This window comes from Xenia sp. Carnegie-2017, unplaced genomic scaffold (assembly GCF_021976095.1).
Source record: "Xenia sp. Carnegie-2017 unplaced genomic scaffold, XeniaSp_v1 HiC_scaffold_23, whole genome shotgun sequence".
Classification (NCBI taxonomy): Eukaryota; Metazoa; Cnidaria; class Anthozoa; order Malacalcyonacea; family Xeniidae; genus Xenia; species Xenia sp. Carnegie-2017.
This window is the reverse complement of record NW_025813486.1, coordinates 571,430-590,984: the sequence shown is the minus strand read 5'-3', so window position 1 is coordinate 590,984 and position 19,555 is coordinate 571,430. Positions and strand designations below refer to the sequence as shown.

At 33.5% G+C, this 19,555-nt stretch overlaps 3 protein-coding genes across 7 annotated transcripts; 1 reads left to right on the top strand and 2 right to left on the bottom strand.

Moving 5' to 3' along the window:
* Nucleotides 1-440: 440 nt before the first annotated feature.
* On the top strand, nucleotides 441-2,915 carry LOC124448795 (charged multivesicular body protein 6-A-like). Its single transcript, XM_046999769.1, is given in 10 exon segments — nucleotides 441-592; nucleotides 594-632; nucleotides 728-772; nucleotides 883-947; nucleotides 1,023-1,110; nucleotides 1,254-1,340; nucleotides 1,430-1,495; nucleotides 1,571-1,651; nucleotides 2,256-2,334; nucleotides 2,464-2,915. Coding segments are annotated over 10 exon segments (630 nt in total). The 5' UTR covers nucleotides 441-562; the 3' UTR covers nucleotides 2,514-2,915.
* On the bottom strand, nucleotides 2,672-6,865 carry LOC124448794 (tRNA-splicing endonuclease subunit SEN54-like). Of its 3 annotated transcripts, XR_006949257.1 has the most exons (11): nucleotides 6,725-6,865; nucleotides 6,486-6,653; nucleotides 5,493-5,556; nucleotides 5,329-5,412; nucleotides 4,905-4,952; nucleotides 4,744-4,791; nucleotides 4,600-4,649; nucleotides 4,326-4,513; nucleotides 4,061-4,232; nucleotides 2,943-3,158; nucleotides 2,672-2,893 (listed from the first exon to the last, which is right to left on the bottom strand). XR_006949257.1 is itself a non-coding variant. In XM_046999767.1 (10 exons), the coding sequence occupies exons 1-10, from the start codon at nucleotides 6,739-6,741 to the stop codon at nucleotides 3,005-3,007; spliced, it is 993 nt and encodes a 330-aa protein (XP_046855723.1). In that variant the 5' UTR covers nucleotides 6,742-6,865; the 3' UTR covers nucleotides 2,672-3,004. The 3 variants fall into 3 exon arrangements, 2 of the variants coding, with proteins under 2 accessions (XP_046855723.1, XP_046855724.1); XM_046999767.1 differs by having other exon boundaries at nucleotides 2,672-3,158; XM_046999768.1 differs by having other exon boundaries at nucleotides 2,672-3,158; nucleotides 6,486-6,650; nucleotides 6,725-6,839.
* A 1,873-nt stretch (nucleotides 6,866-8,738) lies between these two features.
* Nucleotides 8,739-18,091, bottom strand: LOC124448314 (VWFA and cache domain-containing protein 1-like). 3 transcript variants are annotated; one of them, XR_006949016.1, is made up of 15 exons: nucleotides 17,843-18,091; nucleotides 15,636-16,244; nucleotides 15,424-15,568; nucleotides 15,067-15,350; nucleotides 14,828-14,966; nucleotides 14,318-14,597; nucleotides 13,501-13,682; nucleotides 12,718-12,819; nucleotides 12,310-12,625; nucleotides 11,562-11,750; nucleotides 11,139-11,485; nucleotides 10,782-10,924; nucleotides 9,900-10,129; nucleotides 9,796-9,831; nucleotides 8,739-8,881 (listed from the first exon to the last, which is right to left on the bottom strand). XR_006949016.1 is itself a non-coding variant. In XM_046999326.1 (13 exons), exons 1-13 carry the CDS (start codon nucleotides 17,984-17,986, stop codon nucleotides 10,085-10,087), a joined length of 2,925 nt encoding a protein of 974 aa, XP_046855282.1. In that variant the 5' UTR covers nucleotides 17,987-18,091; the 3' UTR covers nucleotides 9,899-10,084. The 3 variants fall into 3 exon arrangements, 1 of the variants encoding a protein (XP_046855282.1); XR_006949015.1 differs by lacking the exon at nucleotides 8,739-8,881 and having other exon boundaries at nucleotides 9,518-9,831; XM_046999326.1 differs by lacking the exons at nucleotides 8,739-8,881; nucleotides 9,796-9,831 and having other exon boundaries at nucleotides 9,899-10,129.
* Nucleotides 18,092-19,555: the final 1,464 nt, after the last annotated feature.

Genomic DNA, 19,555 nt, shown 5'->3' with positions numbered 1-19,555 from the left:
CTATCGACATATTCTCACACTTCACAGTTCACATTGACACCCCCACATTCCCAGAATTACGAAAAAACAGCGGAAAATGTATTAAAACTGTATCTATCATTGCAGAAGTGAACAAATTGATGCCTGTGATTTGATTTTCGTGCAACTCATGCGATCATTAGTGACTATTATTAGTACACCAGTAAATTCTACCAGGAATCCAGGACGATCATCAACAGATCATTAAACAAGTATGCATAAATGATTTATTTTTAATGTCGAAGAGGCAATTATCAGACAAAGGGATTATACCACTTAAAACTCAAACACAACATCTCTTTTACAACAAAAATTAATTATAGATTTAGGAAGTTAGTCTGCCTCTGCCATTGAAATGGTCTCTCCAGTCTGCACAATAACAGAAGTTTTTCATTCCATTTTAATTTATTTTTAATTACATAATTACATCTCTAATTTATTCAAAATGGTTGAACGTCAAACAAAATGTCCTTCATAAATTGTATTCATTTGTAGTTTTGTACTGAACGACTTTCTTTGATTAAAGTTGGGTTTTATAGGAAAGATGGGAGGCTTATTTAGTAAGAAAAACCTGAAAAGAGTCGAGAATTACCGAACAGGACAAAGCTATTTTGGTAAAACTTTGGGCTTTGAACCAAATATTTTGAAGAGGGATTTAAGCTTTTTTCTTTCGCAAACTTTCTTATGTCATTTGCTTTTCTTCATGTAGGCTCTGAAACAACAAAGAGATAAGCTAAAACAATATCAGAAGAAAGTACGAAACTTGTAAAATACGATGATTTCAGTATTGAAGATTTTTTATTTTGGCGTGCTATTGCGGTTGTCCCATCAAATACTGTGATTTTATCATTGCAATTTATATAGATCCAATTAAATCTTGAAAAAGAGAGACAGGTTGCCAAAGAATTGCTAAAAAACGGGAAAAAAGAGTAAGAAATGTGAAATGTTTGTTGTTGAACCTTCTTTACTCTGAATGTAGCAAAGTTGTTTTGTTACGTATTCAGGAAGGCAATGTCATTGTTGAAAAAGAAACGTTTGCAAGAGCAGCTTTTGAACCAAACAGATGGGCAACTGGACAACTTGGAACAGATGGTATTATGTTACCACTGTCAACTATAGCATAACTAATTTTTAATAATTAATTAACATGGAACTATTTCTTTACTATAGCACAAGTTTATTACTAAACCTTAGCACTTATGCTTACTATGATTTCACAATTTTTACATATGTAGGTTCAAGATATAGAATTTGCACAAATTCAATCCAAAGTTGTGGAAGGGCTTAAGTATGGTAACGAGTGCTTGGATAAAATGCATAAGGTAACAGATAATGATATTTCCTAGCACTATTCAGTTTTGTTTGGTCCTTTTAACTTTTTAATGTGATATCTTCCTGCATTTTTGTTAAGTTATTGTCCATAGAAGATGTTGAAAAAATAATGGAAGAAACACAGGAAGGAATTGAGTATCAAAGAGTAAGTTAAAATGTTTAGCACACGGTAAGTGCTAAACAGAGAAGCTGAGGTGGTTTTTTATGAATATTTTTTTAGGAGATTGATGCTATATTGGGAACAAACCTTAGTCAAGAAGATGAAGATGCAATTTTGAGTGAACTAGAAGAGATAAAGAAGGTAACTTCATTTAGGTTAGGGTTTCGTCGGTTTAACTGGGAATTTTATGGGTTCATTTAACTGAGGCTCAGGCTGTTCAGTTTCAAGCGTTTCATAGGATCAGTTTTGGGGATTTAAATATGTAGATTGGTTCAGTTGGAGTTCAGAAGGTTGCATTTAAGTAAGGTAGGCTCAGCTGGAGTTAGGGAGTTTCAGTTAGAGTGTTAAGAGGTAAGTTTAGTTGGAGTTAAGAAGGTTCAGTTGTTACACTGGCTGAGGTAGGGTTTCATATGTTCAGCTAGAGTGAGAGAGGTTCCGTTGGGTTTAGTTAGGGGGGTTAAGCTGAAGTTAGTGAGGTTCAGTTGGGTTTAGTTAGGGAAGGTTAAGCTGAAGTTAGTGAGTTAGAAGTAGTCAAAGTAAGACAAGTTAAGATTTCTGGATTCAGTTACATTTAGGGAGATCAAATATGTTGGGGTTAGTGAACATTATGTTTTGTAATTGGAAACAAAAACTTGTCAAAAATTTTGATTGCATAAATCTATGAAAATTCTCCACTTGTTATTGTTTATGAGTTCAACCATATTTTTGTTTGCCACAATTAATCTTGTGTTCAAACATCTCTTAGGGAATAGAAATGCCATCAGCAACAATTAATGAGCCAGAAAATAATTTTGTGCTACCAGACGTACCCAGCACTGAACCAGGTATTCTAAGCATTCAATCCTCTAGGTGTTCACCTTTTATTAAATATGTAATGAGAAAAATAGGGAACATGATGTTTTAGTAGTGTCATCAAACCTTTGTCCTATGTACACCAACTTTGTCTGTTGCAGGTGCGATTGAAGGAAGCAAACGAAAACAGAAGGAGATGGTAGCAGCTTGAATTTAGCCAACATGAAAGTGAATTATTATTGCTGCATACATTGATGCATACACTTGATAAAATGATATTGAGCATTCTTATTGCTGTGAATGAATATTTGTATGGTGCAGGAGTATTGAATTGGTCTAAAGAAACTATTTTATGTTTAGTACCTGGAAAGTTTAAAAAACTGCAATTTTATTTGGATCACAAAAATTTTGGTGCAGAGTAATTTATGCAGTATTGTGATATTCATTCAATTGCAATTTCTCATTAATGAATAATCATCCATGACAATAATCGTGACATTGCTCCAAAATGGAAATAAACTGTAGCATTAAAAATTTTAAATTGGAACATTAGATGGTAAATTGCAACATTGAATATTAAATTGCAGCATTAAATAGTGAATTGCAACATTAACTTCAACAGTTGATTGCTAATAAATTGCAACAGTTGATCACAAGTAGCAACAATCAAGTATGAATTACTTAACTTAAAGCATTACAATGCTAACCCTTTTCAAAATATGTAGGTAGTTGTACATCCAACATAGAATAGAAAGAAACATCTCTTCCTTCAACCACAGCATACTTCAATGGGACTGGATGTGCCGCAGCTGCCATTTGGTTCATCTCACCAATGGTAGGTGGGGAATCACAAAATCTAGATATGACAAGCATAGATTTCATCTTCATAGGAAGTAATGAGAGAAAAAACAGAGATCACCAGAAGGGATGGACATGGAAAATAAAAATGTATTTTGAATTTTCAATAGAACAGTAAAAACATACTTAGTTTATTTTTAGTTACTATAACTTGATCCAAAATTACCTGACTCATTCACACTCACCCCTACCCCCACAACCATATTTTGTCAATTTCCACTGCCAGGCATTATATCAGTGTGCAAATTAACGGTGTGCAATGTGCAATTTGCACATCATTTTAGCTAAAATGAAAACAATTGCACATCACTTTTTCAAATGACGTGCAAAAATTAGCGGTTGTAACGAAAAACACTGTCGTAAATCATATGAATTTGTCCACATTTAAAAATATTAATTTAGAAATTAGCGCTATATAATATTTAACGTAATATTGATGTGATTATGCCTCTAAAAAAGCACTTTTGTCAAAAAAATTGCACATCGTTTTTTCTGAATTAATTCACACACTGATTATATTAAAAATGCCAAGATCAAATCCAATATTCATTGCCATGGAAACAAGATTGAGAAAAAGTTTGAAACTGTAAACAGCATTGATCAGTGTGCGAATTAGTTCAGAAAAAACGATGTGCAATTTTTTTGACAAAACTGTTTCTTTACAGGCATAATCAAATCGATATTACATTCATTATTACATAGCGCTAATTGCTAAATTAATATTTTTAAACGTGAACAAATTCATATGATTTACGATAGTGTTTTTCGTTATAACCGCTGATTTTTGCACATCGTTTGAAAAACTGATGTGCAATTGTTCTCATTTCAGCTAAAACGATGTGCAAATTGCACATTGCACACCGTTAATTCGCACACTGCCATTGATGGCCATCAACTTACCTACAGACACAAATACAATGATTTGGCAAACCAGGGTCACTTTTCTTGAAGTTTTTCTGTGGTTGGTAAACATTGTAGGTTATTTTAAATCTACAGTATTCTTTCTCACACAATTTTGAGGCATCTGCAACTGTTTGACCTTTGATGATTTGTAGTTTATCCAGAATATTTTCTGAAGGAAATACTTGAAGTTAGTACAAACAAAGTTCAAAGAAAGATGAATGAAAATCACAAAAAAAAACATTACAAAATTCAAAGATTGTACCAAGGGATGTTGCATCATTAGGATGAACCAATGGACAACATTCATCATCATTCCAATAATGCATTGCAGGATTTTTATCATCCGGAATCACTGCCTTCTTTACTTCTGCTGATTTTTTCTGTATTTCACTAGCCATTTCTGCTGGTTGCTCAACAGAAATATTTTGGTTCCCTTTTCCAGTAACTCTCCTTTTAAATCAATCAATTACCAAGAGAAAGGAGTAGCATATTAGAATCTTCAGATGCACACAATTTTCAATAATATGTTCACTTACTTTTCATGACGAAATACAATAAAGCCAAGATTCCTCAGATGACAATAAACCTAAAAATTTATGCTTGGTAAAAGCCAATTCACTAAAACATTTGCTTTATGAATGATACAATAGAATGGTCAATGGTAGAACTTTCCTACTTACAACGTAATGATGAAGAGGAAATACATCAGACAGAAACAATTCATATCCCTAAATGAAAACATGAAATGAAGAAGTTTTAACTAATGGGCAACAGTAGAAAGGTGAATACCAGTATAAGCAAACATAACTGTTATATATGTTAAGTTCATTGTTCATCTAACCTGTTGTACAGAAATAGGTAACTTGTTATAGTATATCTCCAACAATCCCTATAAAAAAATAATAAACACTCTAACAGCATATGTCCAACAATCCCCATATGATGTACCTATTTATACATGATAGTATATCATTAACAATCCCTACATCAACTGTCAAATTATATTACAGAATAACTCCAACAATCCTTGAAAAATAAGTATATGGTATACTACGTGTACCCAACAATGCCCTTAAACACAATAACAGATATGTAAATCAGTTCCCAATGCCAAATAAGTGTAACACATAATATATAGACCTGTAGATGCCAAACTTTCAACTTAAAAAGTAAAATTATGACAGTCATGACAAACCATATTCCTCTGAGTAAAAACATAAAATATACTGAAAACAAACTTAGAAATAACCGCTGGTAACACTTACATGGTCAAGTAAGTACAACGCTTCTTCTGGTAGCAGCACAAGTTGACCACCAATCATTTTACCAAACACATTCCAATGGACACCCTAGTTGTAAGTGTGAAATAAAAAAACTGTTATTTATAACCTGGTTATTCAAAATTCTCTCCTCTTTGTTTTGTTTGTACCTTTACAATTGAAATTTCGACTAGTTGTTTCTCACTATTCCAATGTCCAACTGATATGTTACCTCTGTAAATTGTACAAATACCATGTCTAACGTAGTCAATCATTCAAAACAACAACCATTATTTAACACCTTTAGTAAGAGAATTGATGTCAATTGTCGAAATCTGGTTAACTCTGGCCACTTGTAGGCTTAGCTGGAGCTATAGGGAGGTGCAGTGTTAGTTAGAGGTTCATTTGGAGTATAAAGTCAGTTAAAGTTGGGAAAGTCAGGAAAGTCTAGTTGCAGTTAAAGAGATTCAGTTGGAATTTTAGAGGTTCTGTTGGAATTAAAGAGATTCAGGTGAAATTAGAGAGATTCAGTTTGAATTAGAGAGGTTCAGGTAGAGTTAGACAGTATCAATTAGAGTTAGGAAAATTTTTTTGTCATACACATTTATCAATGTTGTTGCCAATGAAGTGCCAGGCGGGAAACAGATTCTCAATATAAATATTAGAGCCCAACAAATAATTTTAAACATGGTCATAAACAATTTAGTTTTATGAAATTTATTAAAAGAGTGACTTTTAAAATTAGCCTGAAGATGTCTTGAGTCAAGACGAAACGTCACTCTTTAATAAATTTCATAAAACTAAATTGTTTATGACTATGTTTAAAATTATTTGTTGTCCTCAAATATTTATATTGAGAATTACATTTAGTAGGAGTTAAAGAGGTGGGGCGAATGTTAGAGAAGATCAGTTGTAGTCAGAGAGGTTCAGTTCGGGTTTAGTTCCAATTGGAATTATAAAGGTTCTGTTCAAATTAAAGAGATTCATGTAGTCCAGTTGGAATTTAGGTACAGTTGAAGTCAGGCAGGTTCAGAAGGAATTGGGAAAGTTTAGTTCAAGTTAGAGCACCAAGTTCAGTTTGATTTTCAGTTTCAGTCACAGACAGAACATTCATTTCTAAAACTGATTTGCAAACAGTTCAGTGATAATCATTAACGTCGTACTTTCTTAATACTCTCTGTTCTGACAACACATCATCTAATTCTTCAAGCTGATCTTCCAATCGTCTGGTTTGTTCTTCGCTGTCATCTTTAGCTGAATCCTTTGGTCCACCACGACAAGGCATTCGTGTTTGCATAAGATTCCTTCTTAGTAACTGCAATCTTTCACTACTGAAAGAACGTTAATTCAAATGATAAATACTTAAAAGAAATGAAAAAACTCAAACTTCAGATCGTTATACCTTTCGTGGAACTGCATCTCACTAGTAAGACGTTTGCGCTGCAGACACAGGTAAGTTGATATGTATCAATAATCAAGACATGTGCTTGCTTCTTGTTGCCAACGCAATGTAGATAACGCATGCGCATATTGTGCTCATGTCGAGTCGAGTGGAGTTTTTTACATAAACGCCTGATTTTTTTGAAGATTTTTTCGCTTTCCTTCGGTAAATTTTGTTAAAAGTTCGTGTGGATGTTCATTATGAAAAAATATAGCATACGCAAAATAAAACAAAATATACAAGGGAGGTTTTCATGTAGCCGAAATTCTCACATATCTCAAAAAATTATTTATAGAATTCCTTCAATATTAAACATAATGTTCCTTGAATGAATAACAATCATCACGCGAAAAATCAGAAAAATTCACCGAACGGAAAAAAGACCAATTATTTTAAAACTAGAGAATAAAAGTGTAAAAGAAAATGAGACATGGTTGCCATAACAAAGCCAACAGTTATCCTATTCAAGCATCTTTACACTTTTCCGTTCATGTTTCCAAAGTTTTAATGATGAAAATAATGTTGTGAAGTAAAGGCTACCTGAAACACCTGAAACACCCGAGATTTTGGGTTAACTGTAGTGAGCCTCCGCAAGTACCTACTTAATGGGATTACCCTATGAATGGGTTTTCCATTTGGTGAATAATACAAGAGCGATGAACATTCATTATTGATCTTTAGATTTTTCATTTCTATTGCGCATTGTGTTTGCATCGTTGGATTTCGAAGAACAAGTCGTAAATCACTTCACCTCAAAGGTGGGTGCTTCACAAAAAGATAGAGGTTCGATATTTCTCAGTAAAGACCGAGAGAGCGAGGTTATTAAAAGATTTATTATATGGCATTATTTGACCTGAAACGAAGCTTGCTTTCTTTCTCGTCCTTGCTGTTTTTTACCGGTTGGCTTTCACTTTTCTAGTTTTCGTCCATAAAAAATTAACTCGTTTCAAATTGTATCGTCTGGATAGTTAAACTACTTTCCAAGTGTTTTTTCTTCGAATCACATTCGTAAATGTTTTTTTGTTTCGTTTATTTTGCGTTTTGCTGTTTGCTTTACGAAGTTTGTTCACATTAGACTGTAAAATTACGCGTTTTGGACCGTGGTCGATTACGGGAAAATAGTGGACGGGCAAAACTGTTTCTGAGCCAATCAAAGCGCGCCATTTAGCCGGAAGTGACACTTGCCATATAATGAAGAAAAATAATCTATGAAGTTAGAGAACTTTATGATTTCAAATGACTTATATGAGTCTATTTATACAAATCCTTAAACAACAAAATTTATATGAGTTAAATTATCAAAAAAATGATTACAGTGCGGGTGTTATAATATGGAATATAAAGTAATGGTTTGAGCCCGGGAGTATCGTTACATGTTTGTAAATGATGATCGTCCAGGTTAATAAAGTCCTGAGAAGGACTGTTTTTGTTGTTGTTGACTGACGTTTCGATAACCTTAGCGGTAGTCATCTTCAGAGTCAAATGAGGAGTAAACGTCAGGTTAGCCGTATTTGTCATCTGGTTATCTGGTTACCAGATAACAAATACGGCAAACCTGACATTTACTCCTCATCTGACTCTGAAGATGACTACCGCTAAGGTTGTCGAAACGTCAGTCAACAACAACAAAAACAGTCCTTCTCAAGACTATATTAACCTGGACGATCATCATTTACAAACATGTAATATGGTATATGTTAATAAGTATCACTGACGTATCCTGAGGGGATAGGCAAAAGACAGACCCACCCTGACAAACCCTGGCAATTCTTGGCAACCCTAAAATTTTGCTTACATTACATTATCTAAACGGTGATGATGACCCTCTTCCTTTCAACTGGCCTCTATTGATAGAAAATCCTGGCTACCCAAATCATGTTATTTGAACACTATCTGAGTTTTCAGCGGGTGCTCTAATTCCGGCGTTATTTTCTCGCTGAAATCCACGGTTATCTGCGCCATTGTTACGGTTTCCTTCAGGTTGACAACAACTTTTTCTTAAATGCCGAACTAGTAATATTATTACAACCAATACAAAAACAACCCCTAAAACACTCCCTACAGCTATACCAACGATTATCCCTATCGACAATCCACCATTGCCAACTTCTTCTCCACCTGAAAGATGATATTTTATTTTATTTCCTTTGCTTTTAGTCTTGCTCGATTAGAATTCTGATAAGTTCAATTCTGATAAGATCCGATTTGAATTTTCAAACTGCAAATTGCGTTTGGAATCAACCAGAAAATATTGCTAAATTGACAAGTATGTTGCAATGTTCATGGGAACACAACATTCGGTTTGACTGTAAATGATTTCGAGGCATTGAAAAGAGGCAAAAACTTCAAGGTTAAAAATTAAAACTGTTTGTTTAGCGCCACTAGTCATTCCTCTTGTAATTCTCAAATTAGGCCAAATTTGTTGTTTTAATTTTAAATCTTTTGCGTAGTTATCAAATGACAATATTGTAAAATAGCTCAAGAAGGTTGAGGTATATGATGATTTGTATTGAATCGTTTCCATTTGCCAAATTCATTTAACAACTGGCCGAATCTCGACTAACAGGGCTCATGTAATCAGCCCTAAATTCAGATCGGTTTGCACATGTTAATTCAACACAGCTATAGACCAATCAGCGCATGCATTTTATTGTGTTTTGTTTTTTGAGTCTTAAATAATGCACGAGAACTTCAGTCTGGCAACTATCTGACAGGAAATATTAGTGACGAAAATATAATATAAAAAATATGATATTAAATTAAGAAATTTATATTTTTAATTTTGTTTTAAAAAGATTATTTTATGATAGGAATAGAAAACGTATTTACTTGTTCCTATTGAGTTAAATGAGCGCTTCTAAAAGTTTGGTAAGAACTCGAAATCGCTTGGAAACATTCGCACTTTGTGCTCGTGCTTGAAAGCAAATTCTCGTTTCTCAAAAACTTTCTCGCGTGTTTCTTAGATGTTACTAACAATATACTTGCAATAAATGTAATCGTAATTGAAAAGTGAACTTATACGATACACGTACCTTCATTTCTTGGGTAGAGAATAGATCTTTTGTTTCCTTAATAGGAATAATCATTTACTAAAAGATACATTCTATATTTTAAAGTCTTGAAAAACTGTTCAAACCTTGGACGCCACCATAACATTTCTCAGAATTTGTGCAATATGGAGTTTTCAAAGATGTCGACGTTTCTTTTTTATAAACACACCAAGTACATGATCTTAAGCCATAACAGGATTCTCCAGCAGCCTTTCCCACACAATTTTCATTATAACAGTTCTGCAAATCTTTAGGAGGATCAAGAGAATTCTCAAGATTGAAAAGTAACGAAGGAGATACCGGACACAAAGGATCTCTATGATATAAATTAACGAACGTTAATAGTTGCCTTAACGCTGGATCCGTTACTTTTGTTAAGCGCCACAAGTTATTCCTGTTGTAATTCTCAAACTAGGCAATATTGGTTGTTGTAATTTTAAATGTTTTGTGTAGTAATTAAATCAGAATATTGTGAAATTGCTTAAGAAGATTTATCTGATGATGAGTATTAAATCGTTTCCATTTTACAAAATCATTCAACGTTTTGCTGGGCTCATGTAATCAGCCCCTAAATACATTCAAAAAATTGACATGGGAGCAGTCCTGCTGTCATTCAAGAATTGTTTTTATTGCTGTGTAAGCCTGGACAAACTTTCTATCTTGTACTAGACCATGGCATCAAGTAAAGGTGGTGTGCAACTATTCCCTTGGGAGTGAGAGAACAATGGACCTTTTGTCATGTTGGATGACACTTAGATTGCAAACTAATGCTTTGTTAAAATCGTCTAACATGGCAGTCATGACGTATTTTGCACATCAAAAATATTGAAATTATGAGTTCGCTTTTTCAGCGGTATTCACATGAACGTTGTTGTACCAGGGCTTTAAAACCTTTTGGATCTCCAGTGCAGCACTACGTCAACATTCGGTTATTTTATCAATAAAACAGTAGTTTGCTCTTTTCATACCTGCTTTTGGAAAATAGTTTTGCAATAATTGTAATGTAGGGATGATTTGAATGGACATAAACATTCTTCATTCCCTTTTATTTTGTAGATACCATCTGGGCAATAACACGCACCACTGGTTTGAGGACAATTATAGATGATGCCTTGGGAAAAATCAATGGACTAGATTTTAGACATTGCTTCAGTCAGGATAAGTCATTCATACATCATTTCATAATTTTCATTCAGGATAAGTCGTTCATATACACGACTTCCCTCAGGGTAAGTACTTTTGTATACATCATTTGAATTTCAGTTCACTCAGGGTAAGTACACTTGTATACATCCTTAGGATATGTATGATTATTCATATCTTACCGAGATAAACTGCTGTACCATCGACCCGACCGATTTGATATTTTGGACATTGTTCCGTATCAACATAAGCATCAGTGGTTATGTTTACTACATAGAAATTTTTATTGGTTATGTCTTTGAAGTTTTTGCATTTATTTCGATACATAAGTTTTCTCTTAATCATGTCTGCAGCAACTGATTGCTCTGCCTGTGTGATATGAGTACTGCCAACGTTTTGCGCCAGCTTTTTCAAATCTAACACTGATTCCAATTTAATAAAGTCATTGTGGATTAATAAAAACCCGCTTTCATCCATCAGGAAGCATCTGTACCTTTTCTCACATTCAGGATATGTTTCTACAAGAAGTCTAAATGCCAGGAAGAGCAAAAACGTTAGGATAGTTGACATTCTGATTAGTGTAAAATCATTACATGTATTCCAACCTGTAAAATTTAAACATATCAAAACTGGCGTCTAACACAGCGATTACGTTGTCATTGACGTTATGTTGTTGGTTAGACTTCCCTTCATAAAGAGTATGAGAAACACCCACAATAAGACCTGCACCGAAAGAGTCAAGATACGGAGTGGTTATCGTCAGCTTTCCTTTGCTATTTAGAGCATTTTGAAACCTGAAAATTTAAATTTTAGAAAATGATTAACTTCAACTTTTTTCAAGTTTGCCGGCACGTCAGCGATGAAATTTTTTTGCTGTGAATTTGTTTTTTCCATTTAATACTTTATATTTGCTGGCTTTTAGAACAGAAATGTCGGACGCTGGGCAATTTTACTTCCGGTGTCTCAACTTTTTCCTATGTAAGGCTATGGTAATCAGCACATGCAGCTGACGAATTTGTAATATTTTAGCATTTGTTCTATAAATATATTCTATGTATAATCAATTCATGTAAGAGTCAGTCAATAAACACGAATGTTAAGGAAGACCTTCAAACATGTAATAAAACTAAAATAACTTCTACGGGAAATAGTGACAAAATAATTATCTTTGGGTCGGAATTTTTTAGGGTTTAGAAAATTTTTAAGGGAGCCTGGCACCCAGCCACGTCACTGCCATGAAATCTAGAAGAAAGCAACTTAAGGAGAAAGTATCCTTTTTGCCTCCCCATAAAATCGCATTAATGCCACTACTTTCACCACAAAAAAACTTTGTTGAATATAAAATATACTTACCACGAAAGTGTTGTGGGATTATAGCGCTTATTAATAGCAACACCTGGTTTAGTATATATCACCCCATTGGTTGAAGCAAACGTTCGAAACGATGTGTAACGTTTGAATCTTGATTTATGCCTGTCCCAAATGCTCTCAGTTTCTAATGCAGCAAGAGCCATTTTTCGAACTCCATTCACAAATTTTGGTTCAGGATTAGATCGACCATTTATTATGTAATTCTTAAACGCTTTAATTGTTTTATCTGTTTCTTTAAGAGATATATAATCATAGGGCTTTTCAAAGCATTTTGGAGAAAACTTCACAGTTCCTCTTTCTAAAATGTCAAAAAATAATATGTAATCATCAAATTTGTTTCCATAAATGAGAAAGTAAGATATGAAGAGTTTTTCGTTTGTATAAAATCACCTGTTGTGCCCTTAACACCATATAGAGAACATATTTTAAAGTCATTGCTTCCTTTGGGTGAGTTGACTTCAAGATGATAGACAAAGGAATTTTCACTGGAAACTAAAATCAAATTGTGAATTTCATGTGTTTTTCACGTTAACACAAGTGAACCAGTGTAGGAAACATGTGATTTTCATTCATGTAAGCCACATAAGCCACGAATATCCACATGTAAAACACATGTAATCACGCATAAACCACCACTAGATATGATCACATGAAATGCACCTGTGAGACACATGTGATTTCTATGTATTTTTCCACAAGGCATCATTTAAGCTGTAAATTTCATAAACTTAATGAAGCCAGTTTTTCAAATGGCTTCAAAAGAAAACATTCGAAGTACGTAAATACATTATTATGTATCAATTGTAAAAGTTTTCTCCTGCTGCTTCATTGGTTACAAGTGTATCATGTAATTGTAAAAGTAAGCTGTTTCTTCGCACGTTGCTTGGGAGTGAGATAATACGTTGTTTACAGGTAGATAATACAAAAATCACGTTGGTCATTACGTAAAAATACGACCTTTGACTTTCGCCAACTGAATTCGACCAGAAAAGGGCGAAAGGGTGGAAATATTGAAACCTTGTCGAGAAAAAAGTGTTTCAATGTATCATTGAAAACAATTAACAACTGATCTCTTTCATTTGGTAAATGCCAGATATTTTGACGACATCAGTAAAAAGCATGTACATACTCAAGTTGGTCAAAAGTAATCATTAAAACTTATTTAAATCTTACCAGTTGAAAGAGCGTCTAGCCTACTTTGTATTTCATTGTTGGCAAGAACTACACAGAAGCTCAAAGACGTTCCTTGAATTGCCTGCCAATGATATGTTGAATTTATCAAAAGCGCTTCTACACCTCCACTTCCAATCTTTGAATATCTTCTACTGATAAAGTTTCTACTTCCTTCTTCTCTCCTGAGGAAAGCAAACAAAACATTAAGGTCAAAAAAGCAAGTCTAAAATTTTAAATAAAAAAACCTAACTTTGTCTTACGGTGATGCAACAATGTGGAGAGAGGTCAGTAGCCTCAATACGATTGTATTGTTTTTAGTTCTTTTTAAACTTAGACCATGCATAGTCCCGAATTAAGTTGTAATTGCTTAAACTACATTGTGGCAAAACTCTTGAAAATTTTTCATTGTTGTCCACCATTATATGAAGAGTTTTTCTTCAAAACATAATAATATTAAGGGCAAAGACCTCAGAAAAATTTTGCATGCCTCAGTTTTTTTCGAGACTGACCATTTCATTTTTACAATTTGTCTTTCTTTTCTTCTTTCCGAAGAAAACTAGGAAAACTTACAACTCTGTCTCGCATGAATTTGTAAATTATGATTGCCGACGAAAACGAATCCTCAATATTTTAATAGGATATACTGCATATGGTTTATTTAAACAATCTAATCATGAATAAGATCACTGGTCAATGCTCAATGCATTTTAATAAAAAAGCCGTGTCAAAACAAGCTCGACATCTTTAAAAAAAATTGTGTTAAAACTATTGTTTGAAGCCCAGCCTATCGCAATTATATAATGATAAAACTTGAAACCTCATCATTGACGGCAAGACAAAATCGTTAAACTCATCTTCCTGCTCTAAAGCTGTAATATGAAGCAGAACTATATCGTCATTGACAGCAGTAGTTCTGGGCATATATGGATGGTAGATAGTGTTTCCAGTGCTGCTCTCAATCAAAAACGCATAAGAATACTGTCCGATATAAAATAACTCTACGTCAGAAATTAAATCTTCAAACACGACATCTGTGCCCACAACTCCAATTACTCTCTGTTGGTAAAAACATGGGGCGAGTATGGTCACCATCTCACCTAAAGAAGATGAAAGACAGTTCATAGGCAATCTAAAATAATATATGAATGCTTTAATACATAACGTAAATTGTATATTTCATTTTGTCATCATTGATATCACAGCAAAAATCTTTCGCATATTTTAGCTATTAAAGCCTGATAACCATCAAGCTGTTTAAAAAACTGAAACTTTAGCTTCCTTATTTGAACAACAAGAAACTACAAAAAAAGAGAACAGAATGTCTTACCTAAACCTGAAGCATCAAAGTAAGGGCTTGTTATGTAATGAGAAGAGTATTTTGTCGTTCTTGCAAAGAAATTGTAAAAAGATGCAAAGACCAATCGTAACTCATCTAAATTTTCTTGAGTTATTTCTGTAAATCTTCCCTAAAAACGACAAAATATTTTTTAAGACTTTAGAAGTTAGCTAATTCTAATTAATACGATTTTCTGTAACTTGATTTGTAGTTGTTAAGAAATAATCAACCTTTGTTCCTTCAGCTTCTGTGGCTTCGGCAATTTTCTTCAAAAGACTAAAATCTCCTGATCCTATTCCGTAAGCAAAGATGACAACATCCTTTGAGGTTACAATCTTAAGAGATTTTTTCTCTTCGGTGAGTAAGGCCGTAAAATTTTCATTAATATCCGTTGGTTGTCCGTCGGTTAAAAATAGAATCACTTTCTTTCTTGCGTTCTCGTTTCCACTCCCAGTGGAATTTGTTTTCAATAAAGAAAACGCTTTACGAATAGCATTTCCATAAACGCTGCGACCTTTAAAAGCATTTAAGCAAAGTCAATTCAGTCAAGATCCCTTAAAATTTAATATACATAAATAATTTTTTACCTTCTGTTTTTATATTTCTCATATACTTTTTCAGGTATTTCAAATTAACTCCAACAGCAGTTGCAAGCTCGTTTTTATAACATGTACTAGAGCTTTTTTCGCCCGGTGGAGTTTCTGCTTCGCTATTGAATGTTACTAAACCGACCTGCAACAAAAAAACATTGAAGAATAGGATTAAGAAAATTATTTATTTAGCAAATATTCTTTCTCACTCGATCTTGAGGATTTAATGCATCTAGTACAGTGTCCACAGCAGACTGAGCAATACTTATCAATGTTTTTCCTCCGCTGATCATTGCCATGGATTCACTTTTATCCACAACAATAACGATATCTTTTGCTTCGGGAGCGATACCTTTAATGTACCAAGGACGAAGACGGTTGTCGTAGCTATCACAAGATGAAAATTTATTTGAAGGATAAATCGATGAAATTCCTTCTTGCGATCCAAAATATTGCCATCGTAAATCAGGATTATTTTCCAAATTATTTTTCATCGTTTTTTCCAAGCTTTTTGAAAAATGTTTTGCACCTTTATAAGTATATTTTGCATGGATTTCGCAAAACTGATCACTAATTATCTTTGTCTTGAACCTGTGGTCTGTTTTAGTTCCCTCAACTTTACAACATTCAGGTCTTGTTGGTGATGATGTGACATCGTTGTCTTCGTAGGATTTTTCAACAGTTTCTTTAATCTTTTGAACGGCTTGAATGTTTCCCTGAAATCTTTGCCTCAAAATGTTTGCAAGTCTATTCGCGTGGTATTTCCCATTCACATCAGGCTCATCACTCAGAACAAAGGTTGATTTATCAAAGAAACTCTGCGAAAATGTAAAAAAAGAAGTGTCATTTGTTTAAAGAAATAAGATTGCATGAATGGTGCCATAAACATAAGTAAACCAAAGTGACTAAATTATCATTTAAAAATAAATAAAAATCTTTTCAGCCTCAATGAAAGCGAAAAAATTACCATATACTGCAGACGCCCACGTAACTTGACAAAAGTAAAACAATTATTCATTTATCACATTACATTTCATCATATACATTTTTTATACTATTCGTAAGAAAACGGAGTTCTCATGTTTCATGATTGTTTTATGTAAATATTTTGGTGATCAATCACTGAAAAAGGCATAGATTTCTAAAAAAATAAATGATGATAATGACTGGATATTGATAGGATGATCAAATATGCCCATCGATGTGTTAATCCAATAAATGCTAGTCAAAAAATGCAAGTATTTATTCTAAGATTTTAGATTTAACAATGTTGGATACCCTACGATGGAATTACCGTTTTGATGAGAAAGCCAGCAAACGCCTATATTATGTCTTATTCAACTTAAACGAACTGATATATTGCACAAGTTATATGAAAAACACGAAATAAGGAAGCTAATTGAGGCTATCGTATTTTGTTTATATGGCAAAAGACAGTTAAACCTATCATTTACTTATCTCGTAACTTCTTTCACGGAATTAATTTCATTATACGAATGTTTTCACCTAGCCAAATTTGCTTTGGGCTTTACTTGTGTCATAAAATATCCTTTATTTCGCTCTGTTGCAATGTTTTGACGTCTACCGGAACGGTTCAATCCTACTTAAATAATTTGATCATTTGGTATGTATAACATAAAGTTAAACAATTTGATGACCTAGATACACGACCTCGACGTAGTTTACGCTTTACTGTGGTAAGCTGAAGTTGTGTTTGGTAAAAACGTATTTTTACGCTGTGGATGTTCTCGAAACATCTATCTAAACATCCACGTCTTTATTGTATTGAGAAACTCTAGTGATCTACTTCCGTTGTTATTCAGAATCTCTAGTGAACCATGTTTATTACAAATCCATAAACACTGACGATTAAACTGCTTTCAAAAAACAATTAAAATTAAAAAAAACTACTTTAAACTTTCACAATCTTGTTTGTATATGTAAATGTTGTTTTCATTTTGAGCTGGAAACCTATCTTATATAGCACAAATTAGTTATTTAATTAGGGAGAACTGCATTGATAGAATAATATAGTTAATTATTATTCAAGTTGACGTGTTCTAATTCGTGGAATGTTACTATGCTGTACTAAGAATTGTTGGGCGTAAACCGTAAGGTTGGTTATCATTGCATTCACTTAATTTTAACACTAAACTGTACGATCTAGTATGATCTAGTATGTACGATCTAGTGTTGCAATTTACATATAAAATTTGGCGAACTAGTAAATTTTTGTCTATTATTGACCGAAAATGATAAAATGTCGAGTTATTTCTATTTAATTATTATTTAAATGATCGAATCAGCAACCGTTTGTATGCAAAGCCAAATTTTTGGTAATTTTCAACTTTACCAACTCTCCTAATAAAAAAGTAAAAAAGTATTTATTCCTTTCGAGAGAATGCTTTAAATTTACCTGCATTTCCGTCACTCCCAATACGTCATTTTTTACTTCTTTAAGAACATTTGATAATGTAGCGGTTTTCAGTCTATTTGCATCAATACACTTTAACATCATTACAAAGTACCACAATATCCCCAAGTACATCCACATATTCATTCTTCAATACAAATAAGAAAGTTTACTTCAAATGATCACGTCTCTGATTGCTGTGAAGGTTGAATGTACTTTGGCAAAGGCTGTTTTCACTTTTGCATTAATAACGGTAGCATTGTGCATTGTGCATTGTTGACATGCATTGTGCATTGTTGTTTAACCCTCTAGGAGCCGGGCGTTTTCAAAAGTTTGTACGCGTCGCGTTTGGTGATTGTTGCCTTTGAGCAACAACGGCCTCTAGAGTGTTAAACAAATTTTATTATCTATTTACATGATTACATCAGTCAAAACACCCATATATCTTTGGTTATTGTATTCTTAGACTCTCGTCATCCACTTCCATATACCCATTCAAAAACATTTTTGATTATTTCTACATGCACATTTCATGGCTATAAGCACAACTTCAAAAAACAAGTAAATTAAAAAACTGTGCTTTCCCCCGTCATTGCTTTATTTGACTTCTGCATAGTAACTGATGATGACATGCATTGTGTATTGTTATTAAAACAAATTTACATGACAACATAGCTATGACAACACAGTATGCACACTTTATAGATATAGGTGTGTTCCATTGAATCGATATCCGTTGATATCTATTTTTGGAAAACTAGGCAAACCAGCAACAGGTTACTAAAAACTGCTTTTGCTGATGTCACTGTGTTACAGTTTGGAATGTATAATGCACTGATTCATTTTGAAATATGTTCTGTGGCTGCTGGATGTATTTTTAATAAGGAAAGAATGAATTCACGCTGTTTTATTGAAGAATTCATCATGAAAGTTGATAGGATAAACATCACAAAGGCATGCATATCATCCAGCGATGCTTAAGGTGAAAAAGAAATAAAAAAAGATCTTTTGAGGATAGAATTCAGGAAAATACCTTTGAGAAAAAGCCTTTTAACGTATATCCAGGTCAATCATAGTCATTACTACACTAAGAAACTCTATGTTAGACTTTTGAAACCGTTATTCATAAATATTTGAGAATATAGTAAATTACAATAAATGCACGAGCAATATGTAAAAAGTGTTTAAGCAACGAGCTCCAAATGTTAAGTTTTGGATTTGATACCAATGACTACTTTCTGGGTATCACCATGCCATATCAGACGTTTTTGTTAAGCTCTGTTATTTTTGAAGCATGGTTTGGAAGTATTTTTTGAAGTATGCTTCATTGTACACAAATCACAATTACTTTTTTTTAACTCCTTGCTTTATTCATACTTCCCATGGAAATTTGCACCACCCCCTACACTACAAGGTAAGGAATAGTGCGCAGCCCTCTGTAACCCTCAGGAAATCTATACCTGGTTTTTTAACACCAAAATCATTACGAAATGAAAACCTCTAAATTTACAACGATGGTGCGTAAAGCTGATTTAGTAATTCTCATTTCCAGACCATCTCCTGTTGGTAAAGACTGCTTTTCTCAACGACGATTTCTCAATTTTAGCATTGACGAAGAACCCACTATCGATCATGCATTTTTTATCTAGTGTAAAACCATTACGAAATAACGTAAAAAATCACATTAGATCAGAATTCAAACTATTCGTCTACCTT